General features: G+C 38.7%; 1 protein-coding gene across 3 annotated transcripts in view; it reads left to right on the top strand.

The window, feature by feature from the left end:
• Window positions 1-4,060: 4,060 nt before the first annotated feature.
• nfatc3a (nuclear factor of activated T cells 3a) overlaps window positions 4,061-16,492 on the top strand; it is a 61,496-nt gene continuing 49,064 nt past the window's right edge. Inside the window, exon 1 of one of the 3 annotated variants that reach the window (XM_051380326.1) lies at window positions 4,061-4,632. In XM_051380326.1, coding sequence (XP_051236286.1) covers window positions 4,542-4,632 — 91 coding nt within the window. In that variant the 5' untranslated portion in view covers window positions 4,061-4,541. Of the gene's footprint in view, window positions 4,633-11,327; window positions 11,674-16,492 lie in introns of those variants that run through there. The other 2 variants (XM_051380327.1, XM_051380328.1) reach the window with 2 other exon arrangements.

Genomic DNA, 16,492 nt, shown 5'->3' with positions numbered 1-16,492 from the left:
TTCAAGGCAAAAGACAGGCACATGTTTGTATGCCTGCAGGGTTCTTAGGGGATAATCCAGTGTTGCTGCTTTGCTAGAGAGAGAGTAAGCTAATAAAAAGAGGACTAATGTTTGCCAGTTGCCTGAATGTTTTCATTTATTTTGGTTCACATATACTTTGTCTTGCCATCAAATTATTTTCTGCAAAAGACAATTGTATTTATATCCAGCATAGAAAAAAAATGCTGTCTGCATCAGTGCTGCTGTCACATCTAGCATTGATTGTACATCAGCTACCCTTCCCATGTGCTGAATGAAATCAGCTCACTGATTGATTTACTGTAGCTTCAGAACATCACAGACACTTTTAGTAATAGAATCTCTGTCACATGCAGGACAAACCAGTGCTGTGTCAGCCAGAGTTTCTAGAAACTGGGGTTTTAGATTTCTGTGTTTCAAAGGAAGAAAGAACTGAACTGGGCATATACTGGTTACTTATATGTAAAGGTCTAGTTAATAGACAGATACTAGTTTTTTATTTAATGAGCCTTATCATTTGCTAAATAAAAACATTAAAATGAGTTAAATTCCACTGGGTACAGTTCTTTCAGTTCAGTTTCTTTTTTTTTTTTTTGGCTGTTGTCGATATTCAGTTTCACAGACTGAACAAAAGAGGGCAGCATAAATCAACAAGGAAGATTTCAAGTCATCTGAAATCCTAATCAGAACTGTGGTAGCAGGGTTTTGCAGTCTTACAAGTCTGCAATATTTCTTTCACATGTTTTCAACATAAATTAAACATATTGATTAATTAATAGATAAAATAACAAATACATGACATAAATTACAGAAGGTTTTTCTTACCAATGTTTGAGAATGTATATAAAAAAGAAATGTGTTTCTACAAAAGAGTGTGATTGCCTAAGTGGCCGACATTCTGATGCAGCACTGTGTGCAATTTGATATTTGTTGACATTTAGTGAACGCTGCGTGTGTTGCCATGGTGCTGCTTTGCATTTCTGCAGTGTTTGCAAACCCCAATCCTTGAAAGAGTGACACCTCTCAAACAGGACCAGTGTGGGGGCAGATGTAGTTTTTTCTTTCCTTCATAAGTTTCTTTACAAGAACATAATATCACAAACCACATCTACAACCTCCCACACAATTTGTTTTCTTTATCTTCTCCCTTCAAAGGTCATCTGCGAAGATAAGAGACGCAGGTAACCTGAATTAGACTCGGGTGGGTCTGGAGACTGTTGCACTGGAGAAAGTTCAGTCAAGTCATGTGACTGTCACATAATAATATGATAAACATTTTACAAGTCAACTCAATAAGATATATGATAAAGGTAAATATCAAGTCAGTAAATTGAGAGTTGTTTGGATTAATTTGAACTAAAACCTTAAGTTATTCTTTCTTTTGTAAGCACACATGGATAACTACTTATTCCATGATACAATAGTCATTATAATTGAGAAAGCTATAACTTTAATTTGCTTGTACCATTTTTAAGTAACATTCTTAAGTAAGTTATTTTATTTTCATTGACTCAAATGTGTAAGTTAACCACATAGAAGACTTGGTTATAACAATGCATATACTGACTTCTTTCGAGAGTACACAGAATACAGTGATCCAGACTGCGACTGGTTGGTGGTTCGGGACCTTCTTTACGCAATAATCATGTGACGCTAACAGTAACTGTTGCTCATAGTAGTCCATAAAAACAGCTGGTAAAATTACTTATCATTACCTATTCAAGTCAAATATACACCTGTTTGAGTACAAGATTTTTGTCCTTGTTTTACTAAGGTTTTTTTTTGCAACAAATAAATAAATAATTGAAATATAATAGTTTTCTTAATATTTATTGTTAATCAGACGACTGCATGCAGTCTTCTGTGACAGGATACCATTAAACTGAATTAAGTTTAGAAAGGGAACTGAAAATGGAACAGTATTGGTCTCTTCGAAACTATAATCACACCAACCCTTTCAGCATTGCAAAGAACAAATGTCTGTTGGGAGAGAATTGCTTCAGAAGATGGCAAATAAGTCAAAAAGGGTTCAACCTTGTGCTTTTGCTTGGAAATAAAGACCACAGGAAATGTGATATTGATGCTTTCAGATGCAATTGTGAGCTGAGCGCTTGTCTGTACGCCCACATACATCTAGCATAGGTATATGTAGTGTGGCTGTGTCAGAAAAATAAGAGGCTGTTGTCTGCTGCACATGCAATTTGTGTTGAGGATGGACTGATTTACATCAAACTGTGCTCTTGCAGAAGTTATTTTCAGCAATATAATACGTGATCTTTGGTGCTTTATTTCTTGGTACTGTGCATTCATTTAGCTTGAATATAGAAAAATATGCAAAGTTCATTTGATTTTACACTAAGAATATACATATATATATATATTTGTTTGTTTCTTTTATTGTTAAAATATTATTTTCATTTTATTGATCCATGATGGGGAGAATGGATTGTAGCAGTAATGCACCTAATAAAACTTAAGATGTTTTATAACTCTGCTTATCAGTGTTGCAAAAACCCTTTGGTAAAACATTAAAAACTTACTTGATAGTGGTAGATATTCTTGATCAGCAATTACTGTGTCTGTGTGTGTACATAGTACAGGTATGGGGCAACACAACAAGAATTTGAATACCGCAAAAAAGCTGGCAATTATGCAAGCTAATTTACTTATAGCATGTCAATAGATGAAAAATAACAAACAAACAAATAGTTTTGTCTTATATCTCCAACAGGGTTGAAGGAAATAACTGAATACCGATAGAAATGCTGTGAGGCCATCAGAGCAGCGAGCAGCACATTAAAGCTTTAGAGTGCATCAGCCTGTGTGTTGCTTACCCAATAAAGATTAACCCGAGGAGATTGAGGGGTTGGATAGACTCAGAGGTTAAAAGGAGTGGAACAACCCATATACTGACGGATTTATTATTGCTTTATTCTAGTCACAATCTGGTGAGAAATATTAAGAACTGCATTGCGATTGTAATAAACCAATGACAGAAAGGAATCTCTCAGAGCAGGAATATACAGTGTGATTTCTGAATATGCACAAGATACAAAACTCCTCATTAGCTTGACCATGTCAGGGTTACATTTAACAAGGTGCCTTTCTTTAATGCAGGGGTAAGGAGTACACAAATCCAATGTAGACATTTTCAAATGGCTGGATCACAATATGCTCATCTTCTCAGCCCTTATTGCACTTTTGGTTCACATTTTAGTGGAGTTTCCGAGGATATATACAATACAAATCACTGGGGGAAAAAAATCACAATTTGAGCAGGAAATACATTTTGAGAACAACATTTCAAACTGAGCCTTAGAATCTGGGATACAAATGGCAAATAAATACAGGTATTTAAACCCTGTGCCCTGGGAACACAAACAGCGTGTTTTCAATGACACTCGGTTCCAGGTGCAATTTAGGCTGCACCACCCACAACCTAAATGATTCAAACAGCTATGATCAAGATGTCTATTCTTCCTTACCTACGATATAGCTTCAGTCACAAGCCTAAATTAACTGATTAGAAATGAATGGACCTCTGTGCCGACAGGCTCAAGGGATCTAAAGGTAAAAAGTGCATCACGTCATTATACTTACCAAATCCTAGCTTGGACTGGAACCACACAGAGAGATAGGGCTGAGGGCCGGGCGCAATCGGATGTGATCTAATGGAGGGTGGTTGGAAGAGAATGGAGGGCCAATTAAATAGAGCAAAGTGGCTGTAAGACCTAGTTGTTGCAAGGTCAAAAGGTCTGTACATTTGGGTTTGCAAAAACAGCTTAATAGCACAATAAAAGGACATAATCAAAGGTATTAAATATTTATGATTTTTAGGTTTAATGTTTCCTGTGTTTTTTTTTTTTTTACTCCGGTTACAAAACATACAAAACCTTAAAAAAAATACAATATACGTTTGGCTCTGAACTTGGTAAGTCTTAAATAAAGTGTTTATTAACTCCATAGCTGTGGGAGCTTTGTGTCTGTGCGTGTTTGTGTGTGCGCGCGCCTTGTGTTGTGTCTGCTGACGTCACCACTGGAACTGCCTTGTCACGCGGGGTTAGTAAAAGTTGGGATAGGAGCTCCGGAGACAGAGAGAGAGAGAAACAGACAGGAGGAGAGAGAGAGAGAGAGAGAGAGAGGGAACGGGACAATTAAACGGACTTTTCATCGGCTTTATAGCGAGCATTAAACACCGGCGGAGGTCGGGAGACAGAGAGAAATATTGTCAGGAGGAGAGACAGAGGGGGCAGGCGACTTTCTCTGAAGTTGAAGCCTGAATAATTTCGCCAGTGAACTGCCAGAGGAAGAGGAGACAACGAGCGGTGTATTTTGGATTTGTCAAACGAGGGGGGGGAGACACGGGTTCGCGTATGGCCAAATGCTCTCGAGTTGGTAAATGAACAAAAGTTGAAGTTCGGCGTCGTGGCAGTCGGTAAATGTTGTGACATTTTAGGAGAGCATAAATTGCTCCAGCGGTCGACGGTCGAGTGGCGGGGTACAAACCCGAGCTGTCAAACCCGATGACTACTGCAAACTGCCCCGGGAATGAGGAGCTGGACTTCAGACTGATATTCGGAGAGGACGGGCAGCAGCAGCCCTTAGGCCCCGCAGGTCAGTGTGTTTCCTCTCGCTCAGCGGCGTGTTTCATACAGTAAGAACTGGTAGTAAACTCACGGCACATTTTGCTGTAAGGTCAACTTAAGTTACTCACCTAGGGTAGCTACTGTTGGCTTAATTTAGCCCGCCAGCTTTCGACCTTAATCTCGAAAGTGTTTGCTCTGTGAAAGAGGAACCGATCCTAACAAGTGTGTTTATATTCTGTGAAATGGAGATATTAAAATATCACGCGTCCTTTCTCTCGTGGGTCGCCCAGCTAATGTCCACAATGCCAGCTGTCATTAGCTCGACATGCTAGCCGGTTAGCACAAGTGCTGAATTGGCATTTGATCATTTAGTTGCCGACCCATTTAAAAGTTGTAAATGTCTCCTACAGTTTTTTTTGTTTTGTTTTTTGTGCAACAGATAGCCTGTCAACTGAGCGCCGTGTAACTTTGGCGGGACTGCAGCAGTTAGCGTTACAGTGTGGTTGATATGGTGTAAGTCAAGTATGGCTGAGTGAGGGACCAGGTTGAATGTCACTGAGGCACATTTCTGCAAAGGAGCACATGCTAATGTTGTCAAAACTTTTATTCACTTAATGTTTACAAAATAAGTTATAAATAGGACGTGTTCTAATAACTGTCACACTGTGTTATGTCACTGTAAACATAGGCTTTGCTGTATATTTTTAGTTATTGTCAAGTTTATTTGTGAATGATAAAACATATTAATTTAATTCAGCAAAACGTATGATTTATTAGTTATTGTTGATATTTATAAATGTAAAGACATTAATGTCTAAGAGTTATGCACAGCTACAACAAACTGTGCTATAATGTGTGTCTATGTACAGTAAGTACAGGTTGACAGCTTTATTTCATTTAGCTTGTGTCTACCAGGTCCAGAAATGAATTCATTACATTTGGGAAAAATAACAATTTGCAGAGGAAAAATAAAATGTTGTAATAATAAAAATACAAACATGGGTTATGGGTTATGGGTTATCCACTGTTGCTGCTTAATGAAACATTTTTTTCATGTGCTAGATGTCACAAATGTTAGGGACATAAACAAAAGAGGGATAAATTATCAAGTAATTGTTATGATGCTTTCAGTATTGAGGAACCTTTACTTTAAAAAACTTTGCAAATTAAGATAAGGTGATCCTACACTGGGCAAATTGGCTTGTTGTTAAATTAGTGATATACTGAACCTGTTAAAAGCTAATCTATCTCCCTCAGTGTATGTGTTTAGTAATGGGCTTTTTACATCCATGTTAAACTAAAAAGTTCAAACCACACTATTAGTCATAATTCTTTTTATTCCAAGTGCGTCAAACAATATGACAATACAACTTTAAAATATAGCTTTTAGATTGGTGGATACTTTGCTAAATGAGATGCCTTGGATTTGAATCTAGATGAGGATCTTTGCCGCATGACACTGCCTTCTCTCTCTGCCCCAGGCTAAACTTTTCTATAGGTGAGGATGCCTAGCAAAGTGGACAAACCTCAGAGGATACTATTTTCTTTTGTAAGGCTAGCTTGGAAACTAATGTCACAGTAGAGAAAAAGAGAATGAAAACAATTATGCAGTGCCTGGGTTAATTAATTGGTTATTAATTACAGACTATCATTGTACTAGTATGACAGTAGAAACAAAGTTACTAATCACGGATGATATTTTGTTTTGGAAAAGATTCTCAATGGAAACTTAACTGTAAACCTTTGGGTCCGCAAGCATCAGAACATGTAGCAGATCTGTCACAAATAGTTTGAAATTTTAGTCCTGAAGCCTTCCAAAGATGCCAGGTATTTCACACAGAATTAAAGGGCACCAGTATTATTGGACATACAAATGGTCATTGGCCATTAAAATGACCTTAAATTGTTGCTTGTAGGGCTGCATTATATCATTGGTCAGTTACCGTAACTAGTATCTTGAAAACATTGCTTAAAAGGGGTGTCAGGACTGAAATAAAAATTACTCCAGATATGTTAATCATATTTGATATGTGGATAAATTAACCAAGCAGTTTCTTTTGGAGTGTCTAGGCAATTATGAGTCGGTAAAGTTGATATATTTTCTTTTATGATTGACAGGAGCAATCCTGCTGTGGAAGCATGTGGTACATGTTTGCGAATGTTGTGTAGAGGTCATTAGTACTCATTTCTTTAATGAATGCAGGCACTTGAAAAAGGTGAAATGTTAACTAATAAATCAGGACAGACTTATAAAGCTCACACTTGCTGAAAAAATAGTAGATTCTCTCGGTGGAAACTAGACTGGTGGTGTTGCAGTCAAGTGAAAAATACAAGAAGTGACTAAAAATGCATACAAAATCTTTACCTACTCCTGTGAAGGATATACGCTGCTGCCTGTTGGGGGTTTTGTGTTGTTTATTCAGTTAAAATTAAAATATATATGTAAATGTATGGTCTTTTTCTTGGATAGTATACATTGTACACAGGCTGAGTGATTTAGGAAATAACAAAGCTCATGAGTTGGATTTAAACCCACAAATGTATGAATTAATGGCATATACGTTGGTCTTTGCATCCATGTGACAAAGTTCAGCATCTTCATTTGTTTCTGTCTTTGGGCCTAAACCTTTGGAACTTAGGAATTCTCCGGCTGTGTCCTTTTAATGAAACTCTGGCAAAGTAATAACTCTATGAAGGTTTGGCTTGTGCAATCTTAAATCAGTTTTTCCTTCGATTAAAAAATAAGTTTGATTTGCAGATGGGTTGAGGGGAAAAACTGCAGATGGAATAAGTGTAGGAATAAAAGCACCACTGTGCAAGTGGTTTTAATCTGGTCCGGACTGTATGACTTGGCCCAAAAGGGGGGCGCCTGTCCAAATTAATAACTGGAGTGTAATATGGGATCACACAGTAACAGGGAGTTGCACACTCCTGAGCTGGTCTCCTTCTCTGAAGGCAATGATCAAGTCAGGGCTTGTTTTTGTAACGACCTGGAGAACCTCTACTGTGAATATCTGGCAGGTTTTTACCCCACTGAGCTTCTTGTTGTTGAATGTTGCTTCAAATGGACTGTGAAAGTTATCATGTTGATCATCTATGCAGCCAATTCTTCACACTTTTAATTAAAGGGCTGTGAGAAGGACAGGTAACATCTCCAAAAATAGAAATGAAACAACAATGCCTCATTTTCTGTATGTCTTCTAGCACCTGAATCAGAACTTACGCTGTGTTACAAAAATGTACCTAAAAAAGGTCGCTGGTTGCTCATGTTCATGACAAATCTCTTTTACATATTTGTTATAATGGAATTGACTCGTGAACGTTGGCTTCCTGTACACTTTTACTCTGAGTCCAACTCTCGATTATTTTGCTGTCTTTCGGCGTTTCTGCTTGCATATGTGAATGTAATTTAAAAAATCTGTGTAATGGAGTGGTACAGTATAATGCCATGCCTCTCCGTCTGTCTGTTTTGTTCCGCTCTTCTTTGTCTGTCTGTTGGGTTTCTATCTCTTCATTCTCTTGCTCTCTCTGTGTTTTCTTGTCGCTCAGGAAACACTCACCTCTTTGAGGTGAAATATTCCACTGTTCTATTCACAGGCATTGGGCAAGCTTACTGTAAGGGTTTTCCCCTTATTATGTACAGTGCCAGCTGAATAGAGGTCCCTCTGTGAATCAGCTCAACTAGAAAGGGAGATCATTCATAATCATTTAGAATAGATTTGATGAAAGGACAAAGACTTTTGAACAACTTCAATCATTGTCAAAACAGGCATCTTTAAATTAAGAGTAAAAACATTAATAAAAACCTCTTCTAGAAATACTTTTTTCTTGTAAGGGAAATCACGTAATGAATTATTTATTTAGGTTTACTCTTCAGTCACATCTTAAAATACATGTTATTGCGAAACCAATACATTGGTAAGCCAGTATTATTTGCCAATTTAAACTTAACTATATGAGTTGTTGATGTTGATGTTGACCAAAACAAGAAAATTTAGTACAGAAATGTCAGACATAAATGAAACATATTAGTAACAATGTTGCCGCTATAAAATGTCCCACCCTTTTATGACTATTTCTTGATCATCAATTTTAAGGGCTCTTTATCAAATTTTTTTGTTCATGTTAATATTAAAAACTAAGGAGTGTTATACATTATTCAGTATGTAACAATGCCAAGTCATTAGTGTGGTTATCTAAGTCACTATTGCTCAATAATATTTTTCATGGTTCAGATATATTACGTGGCACTTTGAGAACAGGAGGTGCTACCAATTAGCTTCTTTTTCTTAGCTTCTTGTCTAATGGCATGGAAAAAGACATTGTTTGATTATATGTGCTGGACATGTGAGATATGCCCAAAACTGCTACAAGACTGCAGATTTTAACCCATTCACTTTTATTGCATATAATAATTTAAAAAAGCCACACTATATAACCCACGCTAAGCTCTAGCAAGTAGGTGTGACTCAAGACTAGGGAAGTTAGAAAACATCATGAAATGATTCAGTATTTTGTGACACAAGAAGATGATGATACACATCAGAGGGTGGAAAAATTAAGTTAAAGTAACGACAACTGATTCTCCTTTTTGAGCTCCCTGACTCATATTTACTGTGACAACAAGTAGCGACTCTGTATGACAGAAAAACAGATTTGTTTATTTTTTAGGAATTTATTTTTGCCTTTTTTTAAATTACATAGGATAGCTAAAGATTAACAAGAAAAGAGGGGGAGAGAGAGAGAGAGAGAGAGAGAGAGAGAGAGAGAGAATGACACACAGCAAAGGGCCACAGTTTGGACCTATCGCTGCAGCAAGGAGCCTCAGCCTTGGTACATGTCCTACCAGCTCTACCAGATGAGCTACCAAGGTGTCCCAGTTTCAGGAGTCCTACAATTTCTAAAACCATACTTTTACTGAAAGGTGGGATCAGTCATTCTGGGTAAACATAGTTGATTGTTGAGTCTCATTCCCAGGTCATCAAATATCGACACTTTGGGTTATAGTAAATGGGAAACAAAGAACCGCAACAGGTGGCTTTTGTGTTCCCAGGTTGTCAAACTCCAACGCTTTAAAGCATCAGTATGGTAGCTCCCCCCCACCTTTAAGTTTGACCATTTTTAACATGAGCAGGTGTGTCCTAGGTAGAATTCTGAATGGCTTGATTTTTCATCAACTACCATGTCCTTACATCTGCTCTTTGTTTTTATAAGGCCATTTTAATGTAAGCATTTTCATACTCAAACTTATGTTTATGTAAAAAGGATGTTCCTTTTAATCAATTAAGTCTTTATTTATTTAGTTGACGGGACATTCTCTGACTAACCCGTAGTATCTATTCACAGATCGTTTTGAAATTCTACAGAGCTGTCTGTGAAAGGTTTTTGTAGTGACTATTCCGTAGAAAGTAATTCCTGTGACAATGCATATTGGTCCGTTAGTACAACAAAACAAGCAATTTGACAATGTCAGTGAGCCCTACGACTATAAAGTTATCTGTTTACTGTTTCTATTAATAGCTTGTCAGAATTGCTTGTCCTCTTGTTTCACTTGTTTTCTGTAGCACTTTTTCCCGTGATGGTTAAACTCTATGTCATTTCTAGGCTGTTGAACAAAAACACTCAGGCAGGCTGCCATAGATTTACATAGTACATAGACAGGGAAACCCATGTGTTAAGAGGTATGTAGGTCCTGTTTTGAGTAACTTTCTGCATAACAGGCATCAGTCCCAGACCTTTTCACTTTGTAGCTTACAGCTAAATGTCATTGTGAAACAAACGGCACTGAAAGTGGCCATATTAGGCACTTGAATGTGATGGTTTTGCTTGCTACAGAGAGTGGCCTCAAACTTGCTTTCATCTATAATATCAAACGGGATAAACGTGGTTGTACATACTAATTATAGCACATATTTACCCTTCAAAGTTTTCTGAATCTTGTTTCATATATGAAAATAGCACAATCCATCTCACATTATGTTACAACATGTATTTGGGCTTATCCCTTTAAGTACCACTTACCCCATTTGTGATAGAGTGTCTATTGTGAAGTGGTTGTGTGAGTGGTAGAAATAGGTATTGGTGAGTTAGGGTTATGCAGGTCACGAGCAGTGGCCTCATTGGGCGTTAGAGGTGGTACGAGGCAGGGGGGCAGAAGTGCCCTTTATGGGTGGCAGAGTAGTAGATCCATAGCAGAGGCGTCTGGCTCTCTGCCCAGACATGCCATGTGGGGTTCAGATGGCAGGGTAGAATGAAAGGAGAGGGGGGTACACCGCTCTCTAGCTGTTGGTAAGGGGAACATGAACAGCATTTATCTTCACCTGCTCTCCATGTCCAGACCGTCTTTCTTTTTTTGTTGTTGTCGATATTCAATATACAGATTTTTTTTTAGCTTTTTCTTATCTCACAAATTAAAAGAAGTTTTGTGGTTTATCGGTTGCCACCATACCAGCACAGAACATTGTAAGCCCGCCACCAGGACGACGGAGGCTTCTTTTCTTTCTCACTGCTTTCTCAGGATGTGAAAGAGACCACCAGTGACATCAGAGAGCCTGATCTAAGCTAATGAAATCTCCAGATGCCACTACTCACCGCAACCACTTAGTGACTAGTCAGGTTTGAATTTGTTCTGCTACATTTTTTGTACCTGTAGGATTGTCTTTGTAGTGCTTAAATATTAGGACATGTCAAGGCACATTAGTGTCATAATGAAATAATCAAACTGAAAGCAGCTAGTTGAGAAAGCAATTTTGTCCTTGTCTATGTTGTCATTGCTCTGCCTCTGTGAACAAGAGCACGATCCTCTCGGTCCTTGTCGTGGGAAAGACTGAAATTACATCGCTCTCATGGTGGACTATTTTGAGCTCCCAAAGAGAGTGGCAGAGGGCAGACGGCAGGTTCTAGTGACTCGTTTGTACTAAGTGCAGGAGAACCCCTCTCGTCCCAGCACGTCTGCAGCCTTCAACTTTTTACTGCTCAAGCACTTTGCAATCTTAACGGGGAGAGGAGTGGAAGAATGCTGTGCGCTACATCGCCAGGTGAGTGTGTCAGCACTCCCAACCCTAGCCAGGTGTGTCTTGTGTGTAGTCTAGACTTTTATATTGAGGGGTGGGAGCCACCACTCAAACAAGCAGCTGTGAGTCGAGTACAGGCTGTCCTGAAGTCTCAGAAATAATAGTAAGCCTTTCCTAAAATAATAACAGGAGAAATAATTTTTTTTGTATTGATAGCACAGATATTGTTTTATGTTGTAAACACTGCACTCATAGACTCCCACTTTGTTTATGTGCAGTTAACTTGTTTGTTTTTGTTTGGTTAAATATTTTTCTAATTTTAATTGTGAAGCTTGTGTATAATAATAATATATATAATATAATGATATATTGGCATATTAGACATTAACATTAGGACATTGATATTTGTTGATATGCTGAAAATAGTGCAGAAAACATACAAACAAAACTTGGATACATTTTTAAGGAACAACACGAACAGTGTAGTGTTCAACAGATAAACAAGCATTTGTCTATAGATCATATCGTTTATTTGTCAGAAAAACAGAGTTTATGGACACAGGTTGTATTATTTCTATGAAAATGTAAAAGACAGGTCAAATGTCAGGCAGTCATGCATGAGGTCCACATGTGGGGCTAGATCACCATGTGGGTGCCCCCTAACCCTACTGAACTAAGGGGTCCTAGCACCCGGTGTGATGAATGAGACGTTTGTTACCCGGGGCGAGGCATGAGTAACTATGTGTGGCATCTGTCTAGTTTAAATTTAGTGTAACTGAAGCTACCGCTGGCTGCGCTGTATCAACATGTCAGAGGCCGCATTACACCAGAGAGAAAGCTGTTGAACTTCTGCATCTGGTTTCTTTTTTTTCTTTCTCTCTTTGGTCCCCTTTTACTATCAGACACAGCTTGCTACACAGGGATTAGGGCGGTTTGAATCCCATTTTATTTCAGGCTAACCCTCAAAGCCATATTTCAGTCCGACTAATGCCTTGGTATGGCACCTCTACCCCATGCAGTTTTTCTTTCCCCACTCCCGTTATGTGTCCAGTGATCAGGTGTGACATTCTAAAATGAGTTATCAAGAAACAGTGGTGGTTGTTGTGGTAACCTTCATTGACAATGGTCAATTATAGGAGGTTTTAGATGGGATAAATAAGTAAGTAATTTAGATTTTCAAGGGGGTGCTCGTACACATTCCAGCTGGGGCCCGTGGACCCTAATACACGGGTCACAGTTGGAATGTGGACCATGTTGACTTTGACAGCTGGTTGAAAAGGGCATTACCTACCAATTGTGGATAGAAGTTTTAACAATATGAACCGCTGAGCACTCTATGCTCAATAGGGTAAAACATGAATTGGGTCTCTGTGGTAAAGATATTCTAGCCATCTTGTCAAACATGTATGGACTTGTAGAGCAGTGAAGAAAACACGAAGGAAGGGTTTTCCAACTTTAAGCATAGGTTTTTTTTCTGGACATATATCACTTTCATTTGGAGAGGAAATTGCTGTCTTCCTGTTTTTCCTTGATTATTTCCTGTTTTTTCTGATGTTTTGTGTTGGCCTGATTACAAGCATGATAAAGAGTAATAGGAGTGTTATGAGACTCCCCAAAGCAGGGCAGATGGACCCTTTACTTGAGGACACTGTATTTATTTTTACCTCTTTACCATGTCTTTATCATCCATTCCACAACTGTGCAAGCAACGCAGAGAATGGGAAGTGGTTCTGCTGATAAAGTTCAATTAATCTAAGTGAAGATGGGTCAAGGCCAGGGGGTTGGGGTAGCAGTTGTTGACATGTTGAGATTAGCAAGGTGTGCATAGTTAATTTTGCTTGTTTTTATAAATAGCATTACTTTGTTGATGCTTGGATGTATATACAGTATACAAATATGATTTGCTATTAGGATATTGGTTGACACACTTGTGCATTCATCGGTGGTGTGTATATAATAAGATCTTTAAGACCCATAGTGTGTAAATATCAACTCTTCTCTCTCTGTTTCTCTCTGCTCTGTATTTCTCTTTCACACACTCTGTCTCTCTTGCTTTCTCTCACACACATAGGCAAACAAAAGCTGTTTCCCTGTCCGTCCCTCTCCCTTGTTATTTCTCTCTCCATATATCTGTCTCTCTCTCCCTCCCTCTCTCTCCCCGGGTGATTTTTTTCAGGCACATGCACAGTCAGCCCTGACAGATTGTTTAAATGTCACCCCTGCTAGCAGTAGCCTCTGATGTTATCTGCTCTGGGTTATTGCAGGCCATCAGGCGGCTTGTGTTCGCCATGGAGGCCAATCTTCTAATGCATTGTGGCTCTCTTGCTCCACTGAAAACCAATACATAGATGAACCATCTGACATGTTCTGTGTTTACATACACACAAGAAACCAGGTTAGTGGCAGAAGCCAAATTAAGTGGGGAAGTTGCAGCATGTCAAAAACCTGTCTTTACATGCAATTGGACTTAACTTACTAACATACTAAAAATGTATTTGTAGCGTATAATGCTGCAGCTTCAGTTTTTCCTTCGTTCGTTTGTGTGTCTGAATTCTAGAAATAGCCTGCTGTTCAGCTTTGGAAATTTGTGTAGTTTTTTTTTCCTGACTCAGTTTTAGTTGTACTGTGAACTACATTATTTTGAATGATCCTTGTCCTGGGCTGCTAATAAAAAAATTTAGAAACCCAATTAAGCATACACATGGCAAAAATCTCCCAGCAGAAATCTAGCTGTGATCACTGTTTCCCAAATAGTTTTATCCCGATTTTGGAAACCAGGTTTCTTATTTTCATGACGTTTAAGAAACCAGGATACATTAAAATACAGACAGTTAGGCAGTTTCTTATGTGCATGTAAACACACAGAACTGGCAAAAAACTTGCCATCAGTGATGTGGCTCTAGTTTGGTTTGCTCATACCTGTCAAATGCTGGTGTGGTTGTCAGCGCCTGCTCCTCCCCTAGCTTACGAGTCTTTTGAGGTCCCCCAGGGGTCTATCTTGGGTCCGTTTCTGTTTTCTATTGATGTGCTTGTTGTGGGGCATATAATCCAAAAACACATCAATGAGTTTAATTTCTATGGGCATTCAGCTGGCATTGGCATCAGCAAACCCTCTGTGACTGACGTGTCCTGCATTATCTGCTGTTCAACTGATAGTAAGTGATGGACGTATAAGAAATTTCTCCAATCAAATGATTCAACTTCATCAGTTCTGTTTTCTAGCAAATCTAGCTTTTTTATGAAAGGCTTGCCTTCACAGGAAGTGTTTTATTTTATGGCTTTGGTATGTAGACCCCACAGCATTGGAGCTCTGTAATCTCAGGTATTCACAGTCAGGGCACACTTTTAAATTTCTGCTGAAATAATTTTTTTTTACCTATTGATGTTACTGTTTGCTGTTTAGTTTGTAAACTAAATTTAGAAATTTAAATAAAGCTTATTGTCATTATTTTTAAAATATCAGTATTAACATTTCCCGAGATCCTTTTTAGAGAACCAAATTAATGTACGATAAATGCAATTAGTGATGTGTTCTTTGTGTGAAGGGATCTTTGTGCGTTGGTGGGTATTTAGTTCAGGTGGCTACTTGGCACTCTATGTTTATCCCATAATGTTATCTCGGCATGAGATTGTTAATTAGGAGCTTAATTTAGCTGCCGGCATATGTTAACATTGGCTTAGGCTGCCATTGTTAAGCCTCTGCTGGCTGGTGAGTTTGCTGTGACGGCAGAGGAAATCTTTTTGATGTAACCCTAACATAACATTACAGGATAAGACAATAACAAGGTCCCACAGATACCAGATTAAACGGAGACCCAGACCTGAGGACCTTACTTTGCCTTATGACTCTAGATAGATCTAGCCTGCCTCATTCTCCCTTACAGTTGTATTTCTGTCTCACTCACTCTCACTGAATTTTATATGTACACAGAGCCAACTGCCTACACATACAAGGATCACCAGTAGGTTTGGCATAGACCCAGTCAGCAAGGTTTAGAGCCACAGGTGTAGGCCAACCCTTACAGTACGCGTGTTCATGTGCGTCACAGGGTCTCTGTTTAGAAATGTAGGCAACCAGCCAGCCGCAGAGTTCTTGGAAAACCCAGAGGGAAGGAATTAAATTTGTTTTTTTTTTAGCTCTGCTGAAAATCACTGCAAATATCTACATCAACCCAAATGTTAGAAATATAAAATAACATTTTTAACTCTAAAAAAGTTTTTTAGGACCACAAGTAAAAAAAATTTATTGTAAAGGATTGAAGGCATTAATCAAGGTATACACTCTTTATCAAGTCATGATAAAACTCAGAATTAAAAAAATATCACATTAACTCTTTTTAAAATGTATGGATGGGTTTTCTGGGTTCTCTGAGGTCTTTACCATTCATCCCATGAAGCTTACAGTACCTGGTGTGTTGGCACACTTTTGCTCTGGTCTGCTGGTCAGCAGCTCTTGAGGAGAGCTGAAAGAGGAGACTGGGCTGAACACAAAGCATTCTGTACAGGGGATGTAAGCAGAGCCTGTTCTAATCAATCTGCTTGCCCACCACAAAGGGAACCCTGGCTAAGGTTACCTTCAAGTCACAGCACCACATGGTGTTGGAGCTAGTGGGTAACCTAAGACTAATATGTGTTGAGGTGTGTGCACGTACACACACAAAGGTACACTCACAGATATGCCCATACAGTCTGTGCAGAAACACACAGGAAGGCACAGAGGCACAACCACAGGCACACAGGAACATACACACATTCAAACACCACCCACACTTTTATACCCATACACATCAACATATACACGCACACAAAGAGGTAGACAGAAAGATTGTGGGTGCACCAAGCAGGACCTGTTGCAGCAATGAGCTTGTCATCTTC

This window comes from Dicentrarchus labrax, unplaced genomic scaffold, assembly GCF_905237075.1.
Source record: "Dicentrarchus labrax unplaced genomic scaffold, dlabrax2021, whole genome shotgun sequence".
In the NCBI taxonomy this organism is placed as follows: Eukaryota; Metazoa; Chordata; class Actinopteri; family Moronidae; genus Dicentrarchus; species Dicentrarchus labrax.
Note: the sequence above shows the minus strand (reverse complement) of the source record. Positions and strands in the feature narration are given on the sequence as shown.